The 15,679-nt window shown below is 42.9% G+C and overlaps 1 protein-coding gene across 3 annotated transcripts in view; it reads left to right on the top strand.

Annotated features, from left to right (window-relative positions):
- Positions 1-15,679, top strand: part of SFXN5 (sideroflexin 5) — a 133,891-nt gene that overhangs the window by 48,059 nt on the left and 70,153 nt on the right. For all 3 annotated transcript variants that reach the window (XM_047781785.1, XM_047781783.1, XM_047781782.1), the window contains exons 4-6: positions 1,051-1,077; positions 1,580-1,634; positions 4,507-4,532. In XM_047781785.1, the coding sequence (XP_047637741.1) occupies positions 1,051-1,077; positions 1,580-1,634; positions 4,507-4,532 (108 nt within the window). The remainder of the gene's footprint in view (positions 1-1,050; positions 1,078-1,579; positions 1,635-4,506; positions 4,533-15,679) is intronic.

Here is a 15,679-nt window from a genome sequence, read left to right on the forward strand (position 1 = left end):
CGTCATGGCATAGCAGAAATGAATCCGACTAGGAACCACGAGGTTGTGGGTTTGATCCCTGGCCTTGCTCAGTGGGTCAAGGATCTGGCATTGCTGTGGCTGTGGTGTAGGCCGGCAGCTGTAGTTCTGATTAGACCCCTAGGCTGCCAACCTCCGCATGCTGCTGGTGTGGCTCTAAAAAGAAAAAAAAAAAAATTGCTGGAAGAATTCTTCAAATAATTTAGTAATTTTGTTTTTCTTTTTCTTTTTTGTCTTTTCCAGGGCTGCACCGTGGCGTATGGAAGTTCCCAAGCTAGGGGTCCAATTGGAGCTGTAGCCTCTGGCCTACGCCGCAGCCACAGCAACTCGAGATCCGAGCCACATCTGCAACCTACACCACAGCTCATGGCAACGCTGGATCCTTAGCTCACTGAGCAAGGCTAGGGATCGAACCTGAAACTTCATGGTTCCTAGTCTGATTCGTTAACCACTGAGCCACGACGGGAACTCTATAATTTAGTAATTTTGAAGCGTGGCCAGAGTTGAGAACCCTTGTTTTAAATATGTGAGGGAGTTCCTGCTGTGGCTCAGCAGGTTAAGAACCTGGCTGGTATCCATGAGGATGTGGGTTTGATCCCTGGCCTCGCTCGTTGGGTTAAGGATCCAGTGTTGCTGCAAGCTATGGCATGGGTTGCAGATGTGGCTCAGATCTTGCATCTGGTGTTGCTGTAGCTGTGGTGTAGGCCAGCAGCTGCAGTTCTGATTCAACTCCTAGCCTGTGAACTTCCATATGCCACAGGTGTGGCAAAAAAAAAAAAAAAAAATCAGTGTGAGATCCCAGCCCTGCTCTTTTGGGATCCCTGGTCCTACCCCGTGTGCCATACCCCTGGCGTAGATGCCACACCCCCAGGATGCCAGATCTGGGGCAACCAGGACAATCTGAGCCTCTTAAGCCCTTTGGAGCCGGATTCCTTGGTTAGCAAATGTGGCTTCGAGACCTTAAAGTGATATGTCTTTTTAATCTTTATTCTTTATTTTCTTTTCCTTTCTCTCTCCCTTCCTTCCTTGCAGCTCTGGAGCGCACAGAAAATCAAGCAGGTAATTCAACTTTCTTTTCCTTCCCTTCTGCTAGTCTCAGAGACCCTGCCCCACCCTGCCCTCTCCCACCCTGACACTTGCCCTGGGCTGCCTCACCCCTCTCTTCTTCCCCAGCACCGGGGGCCTGAGTTTCTGAAGACTAGCGCTCAGGTCAGCCTGCCTTTCCCTGGGTCCCAAGCTCCTTCCTCGGGAGCTTCCACAAAATCCTTATTATGTGCCTGCTGTGTGCGAGGCATGGGGGACAGAGAGCCTACAAGGCGGACAGTCCTCTGGGATGCATTCAGCTTCAAGCACTGGTCGGGAGGGGAAGCTCCATTTGCGGCCCATGTGTGGTTTTCTCTTGCCCCGAGTGGTGGGGGAAGGACTGACTGGCCACAAGGCAAAGTGGGATACAGTCACCGGCCCCCTGAGTCTTCCTGATGGAGCACTCCTTACCCCCCCTTCCCATGTCCCTTCTCCCGCCCTGACTGTTACCCTATGCTCTGTTTCTGGTTCTTGCCAGGCTATTCTACACCCAGACACCAATGAGAAGATCTTCATGCCCTTTAGAATGTCAGGTAAGCCCTTGGGACCCTCTGGTTCTGCCCAGCCTGGGCCACTTAACTATGGTCACAGCTCCAGGAGCCTCTAGATGCACTGGGGCGGGTATGGAGCCCATTCCACACAGAGCCACACTCGTGCCTATACTAAGTCAATCACTTTGGCTCAACCTAACGACGCTGATCAGGTCTCAGGATCACCAATGGAGCTTTTATTTTTTATTTTTTATATATTTTTTAAATTTTCAACCACTCCCACGACATATGGAAGTTCCTGGGCTAGGGATCAAATCTGAGCTGCAGCTGCGACCTATGCACCACAGCTGTGGCAACGCTGGATCCCAAGAGAGCTTTTATTTATTTATTTTTTTTTTTTGTCTTTTTGCTATTTCTTGGGCTGCTCCCATGGCATATGGAGGTTCCCAGGCTAGGGGTCTAATCGGAGCTGTAGCCACCGGCCTACGCCAGAGCCACAGCAAAGCGGGATCCGAACCATGTCTGCGACTTACACCACAGCTCACGGCAATGTCGGATCGTTAACCCACTGAGCAAGGGCAGGGACCGAACCCTCAACCTCATGGTTCCTAGTCGGATTCGTTAACCACTGTGCCATGACGGGAACTCCCCAAGAGAGCTTTTAGAATGTGCCTCCCTGGAGTTCCCATCGTGGCACAGTGGAAACAAATCCCACTAGGAACCATGAGGTTGTGGGTTCAATCCCTGGCCTCGCTCAGTGGGTTAAGGATCCGGCATTGCTGTGAGCTGTGGTGTAGGTCGCAGCCGTGGCTTGGATCTGCCGTTGCTGTGGCTGGGATGTGGGCCAGCAGCTGTAGCTCTGATTTGACCCCTAGCCTGGGAACCTCCATAGGCCACGGGTGTGACTCTAAAAAAAAAGAATGTGCCTGCCTGCCTTTTCTGCCTGAGCGGTTTGGGTAGAGTGGAGGCCTCCTCAGGGGAGTCTGGTGCCCCCAGCCCAGGTTTATCCCCCACCACCACCTCATTTAGCAGCAGCCTCAGGCAGGCCTGCCTCCCTTGAGTTCCTCCTCCCTGACCTGTGCCCACTGCACGTGCCTTCCATGCCCTGCTCCCTGCTCAGCCCGTTCTAGCAGTGACTCCCCAGACAAACTCCCTGATTTCTGATCCTGCTTGTAACCCGCCCTTCTGAATGGATGCGCTGCATTTGCACCGCTACACACCAGGGAGGCGGATTCCTGTTCTGTGGAGACCAGTAGGCAGAGAGCGTAACGGGAGAGTGGGTTTAGGATCCCTGCCCTCAGTAAGTTACCACCCTGTGGTCACTAGAGGGACAGCTCTGTATGTATGAGCTTAATGGCCTAGAAAGCACTCGCCTGCACACTGGCCAGGGCTGGTGTGGTCATCCTGCCCATAGTTCTGAGAGGCTAGAGTCCTTGTCCAGAGTCACACAGCAGAGGTCATACCCACGCCAGTGTGCTGATGCCTCATCTATGCCATTTCTCAGTGCGATGGGGTGTACCCACCCGCCCCTGAGTCACGGGGTGGGTGGGAGGGCTGCTGGCTGCTGCCTTGGGAAGCCCTCAGGTGGCTGGAGAGAGGGTCTCTACCTGTGGGGGTTCTCAGCCCAAGGTGGGCAGACAGAGTCCCAACCCTCAGAGAGGCTGACCTCACGGGGTGAGAGAATATACAACCACACGACATCACTGAGCCCAGTGACCCTTGCTTTGCCGTGAGGAACTCTGAGGCAGCAAAGTCTCCGAGCACCTTGTAGCCACGCTGTCAGCACTCCCCAGTGCCTGCATGGGGCCACAGCAGGCTTCACCCGAGCCTCCCAATCAGTCTGTGGACCTCTCCCCGGAGGGCGGTGGGTAGGAGAGTGGTGGCTCGCGTGTGCAAGTGTGCACACTTGGGACAATGATCTTTGCTTTAGATGTTAACTCATGCACACGTGGTTCTCTGCTGTCTGGCCAGCTGACTGGCTGCCATCAGTTGAAGGCTGGGACAGGCTGCCTACTTATAACAATGAAGTTGGGTGACAGAGGAGCCTTGCCTTGGTGTGGGGTCCAGGGGCAGTGGGGAGATGATGCCCGGGGCTTGACTGGTCTGCATGCCAGCCCTTTCTGCATCTGTGAGGATGTCCAGACAGCATCCTAGAGATCCAAAAAGCTCTGGCCCGTTGAGGCACGGCTCTCTGGCAGGCAGGGAATGCCCTCTCCAGAACTGCTCATAATGCCGGGGGAGACAGGGTGTTTGCTAGGACAGGCCGAGGGAAAGAGGACATACTGGGCCTTCAGAGACATCGTGGTGAATGTGGGCAGGGCTGCTGTGCCTCATGGGAGGACCACCAAGTGCAGAGTGGCCATGCCCCAGCTGTGGGCAGCCTGCCCTTGGGAATGGGGCTAAAGGGGAGCAGAGTCAATGGGGACCCAGGGGAGCCTCTGTCTTGGGGAGAGCTGAGCTGCGAAAAGATCTGGGGGCTGGAAGTGCTTCCTGCTTCATTGACCTAAGCCCATCAGTTGGGACCCCTGCCAAGACCAAAGCTGAAGTCTCTTCTGGTATCTCAGATGAGAGGTAGGTGGGGCAGAGACAGGTGGGATTATAAAACCTGACTCTTGGAGTTCCCATCTTGACTCAGTGGAAACAAATCTGACTAGGAACAATGAGGTTTTGGGTTCGATCCCTGGCCTTGCTCAGTGGGTTGGGGATCCGGCATAGCCCTGAGCTGTGGCATAGGTCACAGACGTGGCTCGGATCCCACATTGCTGTGGCTGTGGCGTAGACTGGCAGCTGTAGCTCCAATTTGACTCCTAGCCTGGGAACCACCATATGCCTCCGGTGTGGCCCTAAAAAACAAACAAACAAACAAACAAACAAACAAAACAAAACAAACCTGACTCTTCTCTGTTCTCTACAGGTTACATTCCTTTTGGGACACCAATAGTAAGTATTACCGTCAAAGGATTTTCTTTTTTAGAAAAATTTTTTAATGTCTAACTTTACATCATCCTTCATAAATATGTGACTGAGTTGTTGATTTAGGATAAATCCCTGGAGAGGAATTGTTGGAGAAAATCTCATATCTTTCTTTTTATTTCTCTTGATGTGTATTGTCAAACTTCTCTCCATGGACCGTGTGCCCGTGTACACCCAGCAGAGCCCTGAAGTGCCTTCATCCCTGTACATTTTCCATTCTGAGTATTGTCATTAATTAGGACATGCTGGTTTGATCATAGGCAAGTTTTTCCAGAAAGCTTGGGAAGTTGGAAAATAAGGGAAAATTTCAGTTTTCTTTTTCCGCTTTTGTTTTTTAGGGCTGCGCCTGTGGCATATGGAAGTTCCCAGGCTAGGGGTTGAATCATAGCTGCAGCTGACTGCCTATGCCACCACCACAGCATTGCCAGATCCTTAACCCACTGAGTGGGGCCAGGGATCGAACCCACATCCTCATGAATACTAGTTGGGTTCGTTACTGCTGAGCCACAATGGGAACTCTTCAGCATTCTTTTTGTTCAGTTTTGAGACCTGGATTAAATTTACTCTTAATTAATATTGGAGTAAAACAAATGTACAGAGAGGTTGCATTTATCATAAATGTACACAAAGTGAGCTCATTCAAGTAAACATCACTTAAAGATATAGAGTATTATCAGCATCTCAGAAACTTCTCATGTACCCATCTCAGACCCTGCCCTCCCAGAGAACCACTTTTCTGACTTCCCTCATTATATTCTCATTTTGCCTGTTATTGAACTTTATATAAATGGAATCACTTATATAAATGTACTTTTTTGGGCTTGGCTTCTTTCACTCAAAATTGTTTGTGAGGAGTTTTTGTTTCGGCATAGTAGGTGTTCTGACATAATCTCTGTAAGGATGTACCTTCGATCCCTGGGCTTACTCAGCGAGCTAAGGATCTGGCATTGCCCTGAGCTGTGGCATAGGCCTGCAGCTGCAGCTCCAATTTGACCCCTAGCCCAAGAACTTCCATACGCCACAGATGCAGCCATAAAAAGGAAAAAAATCATGTGTGAGATTTGGTTGGTGTAGTATGAGTTTGTTCTTTTTCATTGCTGTGTGGTATTCCACTGTTATAACTATGCTGAAATTTCTATACTCCTCCTGCTGTTGGTGGACATTTGGGTTGTTTCCAGTTTGAAGTTTACAACAAATTGTCTGCTTTGAACATGATTGTACAAGTTTTTTAGAGGATATATATGGAGATACACACACACACACACACACACACACACATTTCTCTTGAATTACACCTAGGAAGCTGGAGAGATAACAACTAAATGAAGTTGTGATCTTAGAATCAGGATTGGGGAGTTCCCGTCGTGGCGCAGTGGTTAACGAATCCGACTAGGAACCATGAGGTTGAGGGTTCGGTCCCTGCCCTTGCTCAGTGGGTTAACGATCCGGCATTGCCGTGAGCTGTGGTGTAAGTCGCAGACGTGGCTCGGATCCCGCGTTGCTGTGGCTCTGGCGTAGGCTGGTGGCTACAGCTCCGATTAGACCCCTAGCCTGGGAACCTCCGTGTGCCATGGGAGCGGCCCAAGAAATAGCAAAAAGACAAAAAAAAAAAAAAGAATCAGGATTGGGATCAGGACAGGTGTGTATGTAAAACAGTACTGCAGTTTCTTTTAAAGTTAAATATATACCTACAGTGTGAGCCAGCAATCCTATAGTTAGGTATTTACTATAAGAGAAATGAGTACATATGTCAACATAAATATCTATACATGAATGTTTATAGTAACTTTTTTCATATTAGCCTAAACCTGGAAACAGACAAGAATGACCAACAGATATTAAAACCACTAAGTACGAAACTGATTGGGAACAGGATATTTACCTAGTCTAAAAATTTCCTTTATATTTTATAAATAGCATTCATTCTATTTTTATTAGTTGGCAGCCTCCTATAAATAAGGGTTTTCCCCTCTGCCTCCCACTTTATTGGTTTTTTTTTTTTTAAACTATCAGTATGGTCTCAGTATGTTTTGTATTCAGTGAATAATTTTTGTCATTATTCATTTTTACATACAAATTATGCCAAATTTGACCAATTAAAACTCTTCAAAGCAGTTTCCCTCCATTTGACTTTTTTTTTTTTTTTTTTTTGGTCACCATGCAGCGTATGGTGCTTCCAGGCCAGGGATCAGATCCCAGATCCAAGCCACAAGCTTGAACTAAGCCACAGCTGTGACAAAACAATGGATCCTTAACCTACTGTGCCAGCTGGGGATTGAACCTGCATCGCAGAGCTCCCAAAAGGCTGCCTATCCTGTTGTGCCATAGTGGGGGCTCCGACATGTCTTTTTTATGTTTGTTTTGTTTTTGTTTTTAATTTTATGCCACATCTGCAGCATATGGAAGTTCCCAGGCCAGGTACTGAATCCAAGCCACAGCTATAGTAATGCTGGATCCTTTTAACCTATTGCACTGAGCCGGGGATGGAACCTGCACCTCAGTAGCAACCCAAGCTGCAGTCAGCTTCTTAACCTGCTGCACAACAGCTGGCACTTGACATGTCTTTTTTATTCTTTTTTTTTTTTTTTGTCTTTTGTCTTTGTTGTTGTTGTTGTTGTTGTTGCTATTTCTTGGGCCGCTCCCTCGGCATATGGAGGTTCCCAGGCTAGGGGTTGAATCGGAGCTGGAGCCACCGGCCTACGCCAGAGCCACAGCAACGCGGGACCCGAGCCACGTCTGCAACCTACACCACAGCTCACGGCAACACCGGATCGTTAACCCACTGAGCAAGGGCAGGGACCAAACCCGCAACCTCATGGTTCCTAGTCGGATTCGTTAACCACTGCGCCACGACGGGAACTCCGTCTTTTTTATTCTTTAAGTATGTGTTTCAGTACCTTCTGGTACAATGTATGAATATTCCAGATTCGTCTTGTAGTTTATCCTAATGCTGGAATCATCCATTTCTCCATAGAGCCCTGAACCCTTTCATAGGGGAATGGTATTGAGAATCAAAATCTGGGTAGCTAGATATGCTTATTGTTATTGGAGTGTTACTGTTTCTAGGACCTTTTAGCAGAGTTGGAGCATACAACTTTTTAAAAATCATGAGTTCAGGAGTTCCCATCGTGGTTCATTGGTTAAAAGAACCCGACTAGTATCCGTGAGGACTCAGTTTCGATTCCTGGACTCGCTCAGTGGGTTAAGGATCTGGTGTTGCCATGAGCTATGGTGTAGGTCGCAGACATGGCTCAGATCCCATGCTGCTGTGGCTGTGGTATAGGCTGGAGCTACAGTTCCAGTTCGACCCCTAGCCTGAGAACCTCCATATGCCACAGGTGCGGGTCTAAAAAGACAAAGGACAAAATAAAATAAAATACAAATCATGAGTTCATACTAATACTTCTAAAGTCAACCCAACATCTCAGAGTTTGTTCCCTCCTTCCATTCCATACATACGTCTTCCTTCCCCTTGAATGGGACTCCAACAGCAATGTATTTACTCACTTACTAAATCTTACACCTACAAATAAGAGTTTCAGAATTGCTATGTTAATGCCTCTCAGACATGTATTAATCCCCCCAAAAATGTATTAAGTAAAGCTCAAGATTTCTTTGAAGTTCTTTTTGTCCATTGAATAAATGCTACTGAGAGTACACAGTCAGAGAACTGCATTCAAAAATTATTTGGATTATTTTCTTCTGTGTATATATGTTGTTATTTGACATACAACTAGGTTTATTTGTTTCTGTTGCCATTCAGTTTCAGATGTTTCCCTATTCTCATTGATTTATTTTTGGAAATATATAAAATATCAACACAGTTCAAAAGTCAAAGCTATATAGTGAAGTTCCCCTGTAGTGCAGCAGCTTAAGGATCAGGTGTTGCTGCAGTGGTGGTGCAGGTTGCAATTGTAGCGTGGGTTTGGTCCCTGGCCTGGGAACTTCCACATGTTTCAGGTGCAGCCAAACAAAAAAATTAATTAAAAAAGTCAAAGTTACATAAAAAGGCATAATAAAAGTCCCATTCCACTCTCTGTTCCTTCTATTTCCTTCCCATCCATCCTTTCTAAGTAAATAATTTTATCCTTCCTATTTCTTTTTGTAAAAATAAGCAAAAAATTTCCCTTTCTTATATAAAAGGTAGCACACTGTAATACCCTTTTAAGCAATGTTTTTTTCCACTTTAGTGATATATCCTGGATATCATTTTGTATCAGTTTACAAAGATCTTCCTCATTCTTTTATTTTTTTAAAAGCAGCATAGTAGTCTCCTATGTGGAAGTACCATAATTTATTCAGCTAAAATTTCCTACATATGGACATTTAGGTTATTTCCATTATTTTTCCAATATGTATAATGCAAGAATAGATAGTCTTGTACAAGTTTGTTTTGATATTGTTGGAGATATATCTTGAGGATAAATTCCCAGCTTCTATGGAAGAACTAATTAGATAGACATTTCTGGCAACACTGAGCAAGAAAACAGAGAGAAGATGCAGGAGTTCCCATTGTGGCTCAGCGGTTAGCAAACCTGCCTAGCATCCATAAAAGTGTGGGTTCGATACCTGGCTTCTCTCAATGGGTTAAGGATCATCTGGTGTCGCCATGAGCTGTGGTGTAGGTTGTAGACTTGGCTGGGGTTCTGCATTGCTGTGGCTGTGGCTGTGGCATAGGCCGGAGGCTACAGCTCAATTGGACCCCTGGAAACCTCCATATGCCATGGGTGCAGCCCTAAAAGACAAAAAGATAAAAAGGCAAAAAAAAATGCGAATAAACAATATCAAGACTAAAAAGTACAATAATTACAGATACAATAGAAGTTTAAAAGATCTGAGTGTATTGAACAATCTGGGGTAGTAAATTTGAAGACTTAAAAGAAATGGACATATTTCTGAGAAAGTGTGGTTTACCAAAAACTGCCTCGCAAGATGGTATAAAACTTGAGATGACCTATAAATAGAAAAAAATTAGATAGATCACTTGTTTCAGATATACGCACCAAAGAACCAACAAACAAACCAAAAATTACCACTAGCTTCCCGTGATCTTTCAATTGACTATACTCAGAGGAATAGCCAAACTCAATTTTTATAAAACTCTCGAAAGAGAATAAAAAAGAGGAAATGTTCCCCATTTCATTTATGAGGTACTTTGAGACCATTACCAAAAAGTAATTATGAGAAATAAAAATGACAGGCCAATATCATTTGTGAAATTACATGTAAATAGTCTAAATGAAATAACAGTAAGTTGAATCCATTAAAGCATTAATATATCAAATAATTTCTATCAAAAATGGTAACATTAGAGAATGTACTATCATTTCACCACATTAACGACTGAAGAAGAAACATGATAATCTCAGTAGATACAGAAAAATCATTTGATAAAATAACATAACTCCGATTAATTTTTTTTTTTTGTAAGCAAGCAAAGTCTTTGTTATAGGAAAGCGAATAGCTCCTAGGACAGCTGGGAGTGGGGAGAAGAGCTCCCTTTTCTATTGTCTTATAGGGGTTTTTATCCCTTAAAGATGGGGGGTACCAATGTGGGGTCCAGAAAGATGTGGTTTTCTCCCATTGGCCTTGCCCAGTTACCTATATCAGTCCTTGTCCAGTAGGGGTTTTAGGAGTGGAAATGTCCATTAAGTCTCATGGTTTCTTTGCTTTTTTCTTCCTGTAAACTGTCACAGGGTGTTAGAAATTAATGTCCATCTGGGCATAGGTACAATTACAATTTTTTTAAAGATAAGGTTAGTTAGGTCTAGAAAAGGGCTTCATAACTTGATAGAGAGTATGCATCAAAAAAAATCCCAATCCCATAGAAAGTACCATTCTTAAAGATGAAACAGATAAAGGTAAAATCTTAATGTCTGGGACAAGTTAAGAATATTAGAGGGAGTTCCCTTCGTGGGTAAGCGGTTAGCAAACCCAGCTAACATCCATGAGGTTGTGGGTTCGATCCTGACCTCACTCAGTGCGTTAAGGATCCGGCGTTGCTGTGAGCTGTGGTGTAGGTTGCAGACATGGCTTGGATCCCACATTTCTGTGGCTCTGGCGTAGGCCAGCAGCTACAGTTCCAACTGGATCCCTAGTCTGGGTCCCTCATACACCGCAGGTGCAGCCCTAAAAAGACCAAAAAAAAAAAAGAATATTTGATAATGGTGCAACATTCTCCTAGGAGACTAACAAGTACAGTAAGACATGAAAAAAGATATGACTAGCATTAGGATTGGAAAGGAAGAAACAAAATTATTCACGAAAATGGGCAAACTATTGGAACTATCATTTTAAAAGATTTCTGGGTGTGAGACAAGTATACAAAATAATTGTCGAATGCCTATAAACGAACATGATTTTTTAAAGAAAGAAAGCATTTATAATAGCACTTAGAACTCTAAGTTGCCTAAAAATAAATTCAAGAAAGGATGTGCAAAATCTTTATGGAAGAACTTATAAAACTTCATTGCAAGACATTAGCAATAACGAGGTGGCGGGAGGGCACTCACCGTATAAACAGTATAACGCAGTTTAGTTTTGGCTTGGAGAAAAGCAAATAGATCAATGGAACAGAATAGAAAGTTGGGAAACGTGCCCATGCCTATGTGGAAGCTTGATCTTTGACAAATCAGTGGAGAAGAAGGATGCACTATCTAACAATTGGTAGTAGGACAGTTGGCTATCTATGTGGGAAAGAAAGAAAGTTAGATTTCACCTCATACATAAAACACTTTTAAATATAAAAAGAAGATATTTGCAGCATTGTTTATAATAGCCTAAAAAAAAACAAAAGAAAAGAAACCACTGCTGTGACCCAAGCCGCAAACAATGATGAAGGAAAAAGCAATAACAGAGTAACAGTACTGTCTGGTGTCATTTATATAATGTTTTAATATGCCAAGCAATATTACATATATTGATGGGCATATATTTCATGGATCCATAAAAGCATTCATGGGAATGATTAACAGCAGATTCATGATACTTAGCTCTGGAGAGAGAGAAAGAAGGCAGTGGAATCTAGCAGGAGAACAGGAGAACAGGAGAACATGCTTCATTCCTATCTGTTATGTTTCATCTTTTTTTTTTCTTTAATCTTTTTTTTTGGGGGGGGGCCACACCTGGGGCATATGGAGGTTCCCAGGCTAGGGGTTGAATCGGAGCTGTAGCCGCCAGCCTACACCACAACCACAGCAATGCCAGATCCGAGCCATGTCTTCAACCTATACCATAGCTCTCAGCAACTCCAGATCCTTAACCCACTGAGCAAGGCCAGGGATCGAACCTGCGTCCTCATGGATGCTCGTCAAATTCGTTTCCACTGAGCCATGATGGGAACTGCCAGTTTCATCTTTTAAAAAGATAAAATTTGGGAGTTCCCTGGTCACACAGCAGGTTAAGGATCTGGAGTCATCACTGCTGCAGCTTGGGTCACAGCTGTGGTGTGGATTCAATCCTTGGTCCTGGAATTTCCTTAAGCTGTGTAGGCACGCCACCCCCAAAAAATAACAAAAAAATAAACAAAAATTTTAAAAAGATAAAATTTTCACCAAAATCGACACAATGATAAGATTTGACAATAGGTGAATGTTCATTATGTTATCCTCTAGACTTTTCTGTGTGCTTGAATTAGCTCATCTTGTACCTATATTTTAAATATACATCAACATGTAGAAGGAGTATCATTCACATCTCTATCCTTCTGGAGTTTCCTTGAAGCTACTACATTGTTCTGAAATATTCTGAAAATGTATTATGAGTTTCTCCCACCATAAGTGTATGTATTTAATTTCCTTGCATTTTTTAGAGTCGTTGCTATATATACTTTAGTGCAGTGGGGTTTGGTGTGTTCATGACATTTTTATCTTTTGATGTTATAATTTCCACCTTCCCATCTCTCGCTGTCTCTTTCACACATACACACACACAAAATATCTGCTTCATTGAATATTGTGTTGACTTCTACTTCATCTTGTATTAATATTTCTATCCCCATTTTGCTATCTGCCTTGTAAATTATTGCCTACATACTTATTTATATCAGAATAATATTTAATTTGTGTCATTTTGCATATGTATCTCACAATTCAGCTGAATTTTTTTTTTTTTTGCCTTTTTGCTATTTCTTGGGCCGCTCCCGCGGCATATGGAGGTTCCCAGGCTAGGGGTCCAATCAGAGCTGTAGCCACCGGCCTACGCCAGGGCCACAGCAACTCGGGATCCGAGCCGCATCTGCAACCTATACCACAGCTCACGGCAACACCGGATCGTTAACCCACTGAGCAAGGGCAGGGACCGAACCCGCAACCTTATGGTTCCTAGTCGGATTCGTTAACCACGGCGCCACGACGGGAACTCCTCAGCTGAATTTTTTACCCAGGTTGAGAAACTCTGTCTTTAACTTTAATAATTAACAGAACCCGTTCATGTTTATTCTACCACTGGTGATTGTGGTATCCCAGAGATCAACTGGTTTGTTTGCTAGATTGTTTATTAAGTTTTGTTATTGTTTCCATTTAGTTTCCTGTTTTGCACTAGAGTGATAATTTTCACTGGTCCTTTGGTTTCTTTTTTCTTTTTGGTCTTTTTTGGGGCCGCACATGTGGCTTATGAAAGTTCCCAGGCCAGGGGTCTAATCGGAGCTACAGCTGCCAGTCTACACACAGCCACAGCAACGCTGGATCCGAGCTGCATCTGGGACCTACACCACAGCTCATGGCAGCACTGGATCCTTAACCCACTGAACGAGGCCAGGGATTGAACCTGGGTCCTCATGGATAACAGTTGGGTTGGTTACTGCTGAGCCACAACTGTTTCTTAAGCGGTTGTTTGGGAGAAGAACATTCTAATTCTCTCTACTTACCGTTCACCTGTAATGTTTTACAGAGAGGTTTTGTTTAGTTACCTATCAATATTAATCATTGAATAATAAATAGGACCTCCCTAACCCTTTACATAAAGGAAGAGATTTTAGCATACCATTTTACTTTCTAATTTACCATTTCACCCATACACACCTGCCAAGATTTTGGAAGTAATCTGAAATCTCACGAGATTTTTGAATCCTTGCTTAATACCTATATTAAACTTTACAATTATTTACGCTCTTCATCTGTGTGCGCGCCAGCGTGCGCTCTGTTTGGCTAGAGTACTTCTTTGAATAATATTGAGTGTGTGGGCAATACTTTCTGAGTCCTTGCATATCTGAACTGACTTTTTTTCCTCTCGTACATGAACAATAGTTGGCCCGATTCTCTTTTTCTTTATAGGTAAACCTCCCCCATTCCCTCTGAGATACTTTTTTTTTTTTTTCTTTTTATCTTTGGAGTTCAGAAATACCCTCAGGATTTTAAAAAAATCTTCTCTGTATATTTTATAAAATTATACATGTAATACATGGATATGTTCTTTGGAATTCAAAAATATCACCAAGAATTTTTTAAAGAATATTTTTAAAGCTCTACAAGTAATACATGAATATGTTTCTCAGCTCAGAATTCAAACAATAAAAAAAATGAAAGTTCCTCTGACGACCCTCAACTCCAATTCTACTCCCAGAAATCGCCTCCATTAGAAGTTTGGTGTGAACTTTCAGGCTTTTTTTCCTAGGCATTTTACATACATCTGAATCATCACTAAAATTTGGGGTCTTTTTTGTATTTTTTCCATGAAAAATATCAAAATATACTTATTTATCTACAAATAGTTTATTACACTTATCGGTTTGCCTACATAAAGAAATCCTCCCTCCCTCCCTCCCTTTTCCTTTTTGACTAGTATTCTTTCCCATAGTGATGGATATAGATTTAGGTTGTTTCTGATTATTTGCTATTAGAAATAGTTCGTGAAAAATCCTTATAAAGCCCTTTTTGCACAAGTATGAGGATTTTTCCAGAGCCCATTCCAGGAGTGAGTTTGCTGTGTAAAGGCAATGCACATTTACATTTTTGACAGCTATTGCCAACTTTCTCTTCAGAAAGCCTGTATTTCACCACAACTTTGTGATTCAGGTATTCATATTTTTCAGGGGTTTTTTGCCAATCTGATGAGAAAAGTATAGCATCTCATTATGGCTTTAATTTTTATTTCCCTGGATGCCAAAAAGATTTCACTTCTTTGCATGTATTTGTTGGTCTTCTACATTTCTCTTCGATGGATTAGCTGTTAATGTCCTTTGTCTGGTCTTCTGTTGGCTTTCCTAATTACTTTGTAAGCATTCCTTATCTATTTTGGATAGTAATCCTTTGATTTACATATATTGCAAATCTTTCCCCAGGTGTTTTTCTTTTACCTCCTGGTGTTTTTGTTGTAGGAGAGTTTGAAATATTGATTTTTAAAAATCAGAATCTTTCTGTAGATCGATTTTCGAGTCTTGTTCCTATTTCTTACCTCATCTCCTTTAATTAAAATAACTGGATTTGTGTGAGTTGTGTCTGGGAATTAGGTCTTGGATGTATTTATTACTTCTGTTTGCATTTTCTAATTTATTCATTTCTGCTCTTGTTTTTATAATATCCTTTTTTCCTCTTTGATTTGCTAGTGGTTGGTTTTTTAACTCTTTGCTTTGAATTTATTGTTAATTTATTTGTTCTTATTCTTTCCTTCTAATGAAACTGTTTAGAGCCCTGAATTTGCTTCTAAGTGTATCAAATACTTGGCTATGTCTAATATGTTTTCATATATAGCCATCTATGTTTTTATTTTCTAAATAAGTTTGAAATTAGAGCTTTGAATCCTCTTTAATCAGATAGTCAGAAGAATGCATTTTAAATCCAAAGTGGTTGGATTTTTAAAGAATATGTTCTTTTGTTATTATTTTCTAGTTTATCTTATTTTCAAAGAGAATGACCTCCACAAATTTGCCATTTGAGATTTATTATGGTTTTCTTTGTCGCATAGTACATGATTACATCAGTTAGGAGTAGGACCATTTGCATATATCAAAAAGTTCAAAATAGCAGTAGCTTAAACAAAAGAATTCATTTCTCTCTCACATCAAAGAGGTTTGGAGGTAGGCAGATCTCCCCAATGTCATTGGAAACTCAGATGTCCACTTTTCTACACCATTCAAAGTGCTGGCTTCTACTATCTGTCACCTCATAGTCCAGGAT

The sequence above is a fragment of the Phacochoerus africanus genome, chromosome 5 (genome assembly GCF_016906955.1).
Source record: "Phacochoerus africanus isolate WHEZ1 chromosome 5, ROS_Pafr_v1, whole genome shotgun sequence".
Taxonomy (NCBI): domain Eukaryota; kingdom Metazoa; phylum Chordata; class Mammalia; order Artiodactyla; family Suidae; genus Phacochoerus; species Phacochoerus africanus.